Source organism: Galeopterus variegatus, unplaced genomic scaffold, assembly GCF_000696425.1.
Source record: "Galeopterus variegatus unplaced genomic scaffold, G_variegatus-3.0.2 Scaffold4226, whole genome shotgun sequence".
Lineage (NCBI taxonomy): Eukaryota > Metazoa > Chordata > Mammalia > Dermoptera > Cynocephalidae > Galeopterus > Galeopterus variegatus.
The window spans coordinates 183,221-193,667 of record NW_007730337.1 but is presented as its reverse complement, the minus strand read 5'-3'; the positions used below and the strand labels follow the sequence as shown (position 1 = coordinate 193,667).

The window sequence follows — 10,447 nt, the reverse complement described above, 5'->3', positions numbered from 1 at the left end:
ATCGCAACCCTCAGTGTTGCCCCCGTACCGGACCGGGGACCGGCAACGGGATTGCAAGCCTCGGCGTTGCTCCCGCGCCTCACTCAGCCAGTGAGCGGGAGCCGGTCTGTATGTGGGATCCGAACCCTCGGACGGGAGCGCCGCCGCGCTTCCCAAGCGGCGCACTATCCAGTGCGCCAACGGGCCGGCCCCACCATTTTATTCATTTTTAAATATATAATTCAGTGGCATTAAGTACATTCATAGTGTTGTGCAACAATCACCACCATCTATTTCCAGAATTTTTTCATTGAACCTGTATAGATATTATAGGATCTCTTTCTAGTTGTCTTTTGTCTTCATGGCCATCTGTTTGGCCACTGAACATGGTATTATTTCATCTGAGGGTCTTCTAGTCAGGTTTGTGAACCTAGGCACACATGCTCATATTTTTGAACTATTTCTCTGAGGATGGATGATCTCTGAATAGTTATATCAGGATGCAATCAGAAAGTTTTGTTGCATACCTTATGAGTGTACTGAGCTTTCCCAACAATTAGAGAGACAATGAAGTAAAATATCTTTGCATCCCCTAATGTTACAGTTAAGCCACTTGCAAGATTAATTTTTAGTTTTTATCTTTCTTTTCTCAATTCACATTCTCTCTCCAACCCGGTGAAGTCTGGCATCTATTTCCATTATTCTACTAAGTTGGTCCCCAAGGTCACCAGAGATCTGATTTGTTAAATCCAGTAGCTACTTTAAATCCCTGTCTTATTTGGTCTGCCTGCCATACAGCATTGATGACTATTCCCTCTGTTTTGATGTTCTCGATTCCTTTAACATCTTCTGATTTCCTTCAGGCCTCTCTACATTTGATGTACTGTTTCTACTGCTGGACTGCCCTTCCCAGATGGCTCCCATCTCAGGAATCTTTATTGCTAAGTTATTTCTAACTTTCTCTTTATTGATTGGGATCATTAATCAAACATAAGCACTATGCTTATGTCTCACATAGCAGAGCTCACAGCATAGTGGATTTTTACAGAAAAGTCCTGATTTTTATTTAACAGCTTTATTGAGGTATAATTTGCCTACCATAAAATTTACCCATTTTAAGTGTACGGTTCAATAAGTTAATTTTTAGAGTTGTGCAACATCCAGTTTCAGAGTATATCTGTCACTCTACAGAATCCCTCATCTATTTCAGTTGCAGCTTGTTCCCATTTCTAGGGAAACCACTGATCTGCTTTCTGTCTATAGTTTTACATTTTCTTGACATTTCAAAGGAATGGAATCATAATAATACTTGGTCTTTTGTGTCTTGCTTGTTTTGCTTAGCATAATGTTTTTGAGGTTCAAATTGCATGTATCAGTAGTTCATTTTTTTTTTTTTGCTGAGTACTATTCTGTTGTATGAATATAACACATTTTGTTTATCCTTTCACCAGTTGATGGGCATTTGGTTTGCTTTCAGTTTTTGTTAACTATGGATAATGCTGCTATGAACATTGTTGTACATCTTTATATGGATATACATTTTCATTTCTCTTGGGTATAAATTTAAGAGTGGAATTGCTGGGTCATATGGTAACTCTATACTTAACCTTTTAGGTACTGCCAAACTGTTTTCCAAAGCAGCTGCACCATTTTACATTCACACTAGCAGCACAGGAGGGTTCAAATTTTCCTACATTCTCACAAGCCCTTGTTATTATGTCTTTTTTTTGTTATAGCCATTCTAGTGAGTGTGAGGTGGCATCTTGTTGTGATTAATGGAGTCTTTTGAAGAGCAAAATTTCTTAATTTTGATGAACGCGATTTCGATTTTTTTCTTTTATGGATTGATCTCCAAGAAACTGTCATCTACAGCGTATATTACTTGAGCTTTTATGCACTGTGCCTCTGTTTGCCTATTTGAAGATATCAAGAAGAGATACGGTGTTTCCCCCTACCTCTGCCTTCTCTGCCTTGCTGCAGTTCTGACATAGGGTTGTACTTACTGTTGAGCCTCCTGTGTTCTCCCAGCTCTAGTTATATTCTTCTCACTCCATGCCCTTTCAGGACTAGGGGTGATCCTGGCTTTCCACTGCTCGTCCCAGGAAACCTCACCGTCCTTTGTTGGTTCCTTTAACTCTGCTCATATTTCTTTGTTATTTTCAGTTAAATATATTTGAACGTGCCACTTGATCCTTGGTTAATCCCGACATATTGATTTGGACAGAAAAACATTTCTAAGGCAAGGGATGGAAAATTACATCCTGTGGACTGAGTCTGGCCCACTGCCTGTTTTTATAAATAAAGCATTATTGAAACATGGTCATGCCCATTTGGTTATGTATTGTCTGTGGCTGCTTTTATGCTACAGAGACAGAGTTGAACAGTTTGATAGAGACTGTATGGCCCACAAAACCTAAAATATTTACTGTATGGCCCTTTACAGCAAAAGTTTGCTGACCCCAGTTCTTATGCATACAAAGTAGCTCTTAGAATCTCCTGGAGGGCCAGAGGACCATGGACAACCTAGTCAGGAAAAATAGGTCTGTTCTTGGACAAACCCCACTTCCACTATTGGCCACACATGGCAATTGCGATGCTCTGGGATGGACCCAGACCTTCTTCCAGAGCCACCCTAGAAGAACGGACGTCTTTATTTCCATGTCTGTCATGAAATGTAATCTCATCATATTACAGTTGACTCTTGAACAACTTAGGGGTGAGGGACGCTGATCCCACCGCACAGTCAAAAATCCACAAGTAGCTTTTGACTCCCCAAAACTTAATTACTAATAGCCTACTGTTGACCAGAAGCCTTACTAGTAACATAAACAGTAGATTAACATAATTTTATGTTATATGTATCCACTGTATTCTTACCATACAGTATGCTAGAGAAAAGAAAATGTTATTAAGAAAATCATAAGGATGAGAAAATACATTTATGGTACTGTACAGTATTTACTGAAAAAAATCTGCGTATGAGTGAACCCACACAGTTTGAACCCTTGTTGTTCAAGGGTCAACTGTACTCTTCTCTGCCTCTGAGAATCGTTTGGGTATGCCTAAGTGGTGGAACCTAGGTCACATATATATGCCCTAACTGTAAGAGAGTCTGGTGAATCTTCTCTTTTGCCCTCTACCCTCAACAGTAGAGGGAAGCAAGCTAGAAGGAGAGTTGGAACAACCATTTAGTGAGTGCACCTGCAGTATCTGCCATGAAAAGTTACCAGTCACCTTCAATTCTCCTTCCTTTGAGCATTTCATGTTATAAAACTTATTTTCTTCTTCTTCCCTTCCCCCTCATCTGCTTGTAAATCAAACACAAATAAACAAAATAACTAAGATAGTTATATGTCAGGGAAATACATACCCCAGAAGTTGGCAGGATTAAACCTGTCACAACTCCATGGATGCCCAAAGGAAACAACAAGACTTCATGGATCAGAGCAAGATAGTTTACTGCTCTCAAAACAAGAAATGGTAGGAGCATCAGCATGGTAGCATCAGTCCTACAGGGTGATGTGATGGGCCTATTTAATGGCTGTAAATACAGTAGGTTGTGTCACAGCTGAGGAACACAGGATGTCAACAACTGTGAAGGATTTGAGATTTTACTCTACTTGCTAACAAGTTAGTTAGCCTCTCACAGTTTCATGGTTGCTGGTAGAAGTTTTAAGACTCCTGAGTCAGAGACAAAGGACAATTTATTACTCACAGCCATAGCAGTAGTCAGAGTATCAGCATTTTTGCCCTGGTTCCCCAAATCGTAATTCCTCCAAGGTGATGTGAAGAGGGTCAGATGATACCTGCACATACAGTTGGCTGCATTATAGGAGAGGGACCCTGAGTTTAGGAGTTCTTTTTACATAACGAATCTTTTATAAGGCATTCTAAACATTTGCTCCAGAGAGAGATGTAATCTGTCTCCTCCAAGGCTGTTTGCTTTACAAACACTATTGTAAACATAGTTTGTAACAAAGGGCAATAAGTTCCTTGCTTGCAAGATGTGCAGAAAGGGGAAAGACCCATGGAAAAAATTTTCCAACTAGGGCCAAGGATTCAGCACTGTTTGTAGTAAGCAGCAAACAAACCTGTGTCCCTCATCTAGGAAGTGAGTAGTCAGTCCAACAGTAGTCACACTGTGGTTGTTTGTACTACTTAGTGGCCTATGCCACAGGCTATCAGGGGATGGTTTAGACCTTGCCATTTGGTACAATCAATGAGGATGTGCAGGAGGTGCTCTGGCCCCGTGGGAAACTGCCTCTGTCAAGAGCATATGGCTATCAATTATTTCCTTCTCTGACTCTTATGAGCTCTAAGATTGACATGGCCATGTTCTAATGAAGTCACTGCTTCCATTTCAATATCTGGTTTTTCTCAGTAGGAATCGAATTGGTGTTTGTGGGGGATCATATGAGGGTAGTTGTTTTAGTCCATTTTGTGTTGCTATAACAGAAATACCTGAATTTATAAAGGAAAGAGGTTTATTTGGCTTACGATTCTGGGACAGCTGCATCTGGCATGGGCCTCAGGCTGCTTCTACTCATGGCGGAAAGTGGCAGGCAGCCAGTGGGTACAAGCAGATCACATGGCGAGAGGAAACAAGAGAGAGAGAGAAGGTGCCAGGGTCTTTTTAAGCAACGAGCTCTCACGGGAACTAATAGAGCGAGAACTCACTCATTAATCCCCCCTCCCCCAGGGAGAGCATTAATCCATTCATGAGGGATCCGCCCCCATGACTCAATCAGTTTCCAACACTGCCACATTGGAGATCAAATTTCCACATGAGGTTTGGAGGGGACAACACATCCAAACTCCATCAGTAGTTCGAAAAGTTTGTGGAAAGATTCATATTATCTTTCAATTCTCTTTTTCCACAAACTTTTTGAAGTACCCTCTTATTAGAGATGCTATTATTACAGGTAAAATATATTGATATTTTGAAGTACGGTGGGTTAAATAGGATGATTTTCAATTTTTCTTTCACATAATAGCTGGCCTTTTTAGGTTAGGGAGTTGACTCTATTTCAAAGGACATGCAGGGGCTCTGGTTCTTACTGTTTTATTTTTCTGCCGTCCTCTAGGGCATGGCTGGGCAAACTTCTTATAAAGGCCCAGATAGTAAATATTTTAGGTTTTGTGGACCATGCATTGTTACTGTCCCAACTACTTAACTCTGTCATTGTAGAACAAAAGAAGCTGTAGGTAATAAATAAATGAATGGGTGTGGTTGTGTTCTAATAAAACTTTATTTACAAAAACAAGCATTGGGCTGGATTTGGCCTCTCTGTAGTTTGCTGTACCCTGCTCTAGGGAGTTGCCTTAGTCTGTGTAGTTGAATCTAGTTGCTGCAACATTCATGTTCCAGATCAAAGGAAGGGGAACAAGGACAAAATTCAGAGAAATATGCTTGTGTTTAAGTTATAGATGATTTGGAAGTTGAACATTTCACTTTCACTCTGATCCTAATGACTCAATCTTACTCATTGATGTGAGAGAGGCTGGTAAATCTGTTCTCTAGCTGGGCAGTCATGTGCCATGGGAGCAGGGGAGAGCAAAGGTTTTGGGGCACAGTAGCATTCTGCTATACTGCTATGATGTCTGTAATTTATTTTAAACTCCATCAGCACAGACAGAGACACATAAATGCATGTGTTAGTTTAACCTACATTCTAGGCCCAGGCAATTGCTCTTATTAGGAAATGACACTCCAAGGATGGCTTTTAAAAACATTTAGAACTTTCCATATCTTAGTCAAGACCAAATTCTTTAATAAGTGGGTTTTTGTTGGTGAAATTAGTGGTTTATTATTTATTATTATGGATATTAGAAATGGATGCTTATTAGTGAAATTAGTGCTATTCAGGATATTTGGATTGGCTAAAATATATCAGAGACTTTTTACTCTTGTTTGAACTAGATGTAAGAATCAAGTGAAGTATTTATCTTTAGGGACGGTGCTTTATAGAATCCCAAATGACCTGGTATGCAGCTATGGGGGTGGAGCAGTTCTGGTTGCCTGATAGCAACTGCCTTGGGTTGAATGTCTCCCCCAAATTTAATCCCCACTGTAACTGTTAAGGGTGGGAAATCCTCTTATGGTAATGAAAAGGTGGGACCTTGAAGAGGTGATTAGATTTAGGCCCATGCTGTCGTGAATGGATTAAAAATGGTGGTCATGGGCATGGTTTGGAGGGCTTTAAAAGGAGAGTGATTGACAAGGTTAGTGTCTGTCTCTGCTCTGCCATTTGCAATGTGAGACCACTGCGTCACTGCCACCACTACCAAGACCTTCACCAGATATGTTCCTGGCACTGTAGACTTCCCAGCCTCTGAAACTGTAAGCAGTAAATTTTGTTTTCTTATGAATCACTCAGTTCCAGGTAATTTTGTTATAAGCAACAGAAACGGACTAATACAACTCTAAGGGTATCAGAATTCTGCCTTGGGAATATTATTTTGCCTCCTTTGAGTGACCCTTTCATGCAAGATGGTAATCAGACAAAAATTGGGACTTTATCCCATTCGTAGAACGGGTTGTGTGAACTGTTTTTTGCTTTCTTGCTGAGAAATGTTTGCTTAATAAATATCTTTATGTGTGCTTGAATTTGGACTTAGATTTGCTTTCATTATTACTTTTTAGCTAGGTGGGGTGGGGGTACAGCTAGCCTCACCCATCTGAAACTCTTTTGGTGTCCACTGTCATCTCCAAAAAGAACTTGAATTGTTGTGCATGACCAACTTGGCCTAAGTTTTTCCACAACAAAGAGAACCGTTTATGAACTTCGACACTACCTGGCAATCTTACTAGATTTCTCTAGTCAGTTGGCTCTTTCCTGCTCCCAGTGGGCATTTCCAACTTTTTCCATTCTTCTTCCACCAATGATTCCTCTTTCCTTACTTCTGTCAAAAGGCGATCTTGTCTTGCTTCATAGATAACACAGAAACTGCCAAAGGACAAAGACTTTAATTTCAACCCAATCTGTAATTTCAACCAAATCCTAACTACATTTACCCCCATTCTTGGCCTCTTCCTGTTATTTAGAAGGAGAAGGATACTCCTGATCCTGTCCCTGCTGCTTTCTCTGTAGTGATGGCTCTAGAATTTCTCGAGAAGAGCTTCCAGGCAGCACAATGCTTGGGGAATGGGGGGTTTAGGGGGTTGTTTTGGAGTGCATTGCAAGCTTTCTTTCTTTTTTTCCTCTTTGAAGCCCTGCTTGAATTTATAATGTGTGTGAGAGATGAGTTCTATTCCTCCCCTCTTCAATGCCCTCCATTCCTCTTGGCTCTGCCACTACTTGTCAGAAAACTTTTACTGTGAATTATTTCATATCTCAGGTCTTTTTAGCTCCTTACTTTCCACAGTTTCCTTCTCAAAGGCATTTGTTCAAGTTTTTCCTAAGCTATTAAAAGAAAACAAACCCAACCATTTCTCAGCTATCACTGTATCTTTCCCAACCTTTAAATCCAACCATATCAACAATCCCCTCCCCACTCCTACCCTTCCATTCTTATCTCTGTTTCTTCCCTAGCTGTATTCCACAATCTTTTTCATTGTGTGCTGGGCACCCACCAGCTACATTGACATGGCTTTTACTAAGGTGTTGCTTGAATACTTGGTGTCCCTTCCCCTCCTGCATTCCTCTTCTCTCTCCCTTGATGTTTCCACAAGGGGTCAGTGGTATGAGAATATAGTGCTAGTCCTGCTGTTTTCCATTCTTTTGTTGTTTACTGTATCCTCAGGAATGCATCCTTGCAGGACAAAGATTAAAAAAAAACTTTGTTTTGGTTCCAGGATTGATTCAAGACTAGTTCCCTTTTGTGATATGAAAACTGGGAGTTTTGTAACTGGCAAAAAATCTATTCCCTTTTTCCCTGTAACTTTTAATTTTTAGTTTTAGCACTTTGAAAATTTTGTAAATTATAACAGAAGAAAAATAGTAAGGTCACTAATTCTACCATGCAAAATAACCATGAATAAATATTCTTGGTGCTATACATGTTGTTTTACAAAGTGGAATCAAAGTGAATATAATATTTACTACCTTAAAAAAAAAATCATTCTTTGTTTTCTGGGGATCAAATTACCTTTCTTGAAAGGATGTGCCGGAATGCTAGTCTTCTGAAACTTGTCTGTCTCTGTAGACACAGAGGAAGGAAGAGTTCTGTAGTTCTGTTTTTGGTTTTGTTTTCTGGTTTTTTTTTTTTTTTAAGAAATAGGATTTTATCTGGTTGTTTGATTTTTTTCCCCCCCAATTCTTTGAATTTAGATTGATGTGGTTGGCTTTCCTTACTTTAACTTTTCATTTGTTAGTAATGTTTGGAGGATTTTAGTTAGATTTGGTGGATACTGAAATCTGTATGGATTACGTGAGGCATTGCTATTTTCAGGCAAGGAACACATTTAATCTGTATTATGTATCTTTATAGCATTCTACCCAGTGTCTTGCATTGAACGATATCACAAGGAAAACTCACGTACTCATGGTCATGGTAAATAGTGTCCATTTGTCTGCAGATCTAATTGAATGATAGTTTTCAAAATATCTCCAGGCATGAAGAAACATCTTCAAAGCTGCTCTCTTCCCTATCTTTCTCAGTCTGTACTAGTTTAGAAAGTATTGAAATCTTTCACTCAGACTTTCACTTGGACAAAGCTTTTCACTTAGTTTATATGCTAAATATACCATCTGGCCTAGTACTTTTTAACACTATGACGCAGTCTATTTCATCAGGGTATTTTGGGCATATAATTCACCAATATAAACTTTTTAAATTAATGCAAAGTTTTAAAATTCAGGCACATTTTTAAACCTATCTATATCCAAGCATTTGAATTTGTTTTAAAATTGCCAATGAGGAATATGATTTTTTCAGTCCTGTAAGTTGAAAAACACACCTTTTGTTCTGCCAACTTATTTGGAAAATAATAGGCTGATACAAGTAATTTTCCTCTAAAGAATTAAAAAAATTCAAAATGTAAAACTGCAGATGCTTGAGGAAGAAACTAATAATCTGCTTTATAGACCTCTATTGGTTTTCTGAGAATGGAAAAGGTTATAAAGACTGACTACTTTATTTAGTATTAGTACTTAAAATTCTTTTTCTTTTTGAAACATATAGTTAGCAAATCCTACTTAATCGATTACTTTATCTCAGTTTACACTTTCCATGATTATTTTATTTTTCCTTTGCTATTAAAATATATAAGAAGGAATTTATGTTTTTCAAGATATTGAAATTTTTGAAACATAAATACATCTAGTTAGTCTTGGCAACATTAAGTCTTCAGAATAGCATCTTCACTGCTTGAATAGTTTGTTTTGTATTATTAAGCCTAATAAAACACTTCATGCATTTAGTACAACAGTAAAATTGTTATTGTTTCAAATGTTTTTTAAACTATCCTTTCCAGGTTGACTCATAAGCTTCTCTTTGAGAACTATGGTGGCAGAGAATTCTAGTTTTTTCTTTCACAAGGCTTTGCCCAGCACTTTTGCTAGTACTGACCCTGGGCTTAACTGTGTGTTTCTTGAGATGTGAATATACCCTTCCCCTTCAAGTAAGATTTGTTTGGGAAATAGAAGAAAAGAAACCAACCAACTCTTTAGAAACAGTTCCTGTTTAGCCCTTTCTTTGTAAAGTCCTTAGGCAGTTTTGACCTGCTTTTGATGTGTAATTTATTCATATGTTTATTACGACAGTATTAATCATCTGCTAAAATATGTTAGGCTCTGACTTATTTCTTGGTATGTTTACAAAGAGTTTGTGATAACAGGAAAAATGCCCATTATGATAGTTAAAAAACAAAAGGACATAAAATTATATATGCAGTATTGTTATAAAAGTGTATTTAGAGAAAAGACTGGAAGTAGAAAAGTCAAAATGCTTATTAGGATTTCCTCTCCTTTTTATTTTTTGATGCATATTCATTATAGAAATTTTGGACATAAACACACATATGTGTATGTATATCTATTAATTTCTTTTCCTCCATACAACTGTTGGTTGCCATATGTATTGCTAAGATTGAGAAGACTTCATTTGAGTGTAGTTAGATTTTTACCTCAAAGACAATGACTTAATGTTGCAACTTTTTTTTTAACCTCAGAGACAATGGCTTTCACATGTAATAATGAAAGTTATTAAATAAATTACCATCCAAGCGTATCTGTGAGTTACGAAGCTTTTAGCACTTAACACTATGCTAGGGGAGATTAGAAAAAAAGAATTTAGGGCATAGTCTTTGCCTTCTAGAAGCTTATGATCTGGTGGAGGAGAGTGAATAAATCATAACAGACAGTCTGTAAAGCAGTTAAAATGAGATTTCTGGGTAGGATGTGATTAAATGGCAAAATTTGCACCAAATACTATTGGAATTCAGGTAAAAGGAGATTTATCCAAAGCCGAAGTATTTGGGGAAGACCCAGTGGTAGAAGTGAAATTTTAAGTGCATCTTTAGTAAATA

The 10,447-nt window shown here is 38.2% G+C and overlaps 1 protein-coding gene across 1 annotated transcript in view; it reads left to right on the top strand.

Annotated features, from left to right (window-relative positions):
- Window positions 1-8,692: 8,692 nt before the first annotated feature.
- Window positions 8,693-10,447, top strand: part of LOC103602621 (propionyl-CoA carboxylase alpha chain, mitochondrial) — a gene marked incomplete at its 3' end in the record, with an annotated part of 175,253 nt that continues 173,498 nt past the window's right edge. Inside the window, exon 1 of the mRNA XM_008587041.1 lies at window positions 8,693-8,715. Coding sequence (XP_008585263.1) covers window positions 8,693-8,715 — 23 coding nt within the window. The remainder of the gene's footprint in view (window positions 8,716-10,447) is intronic.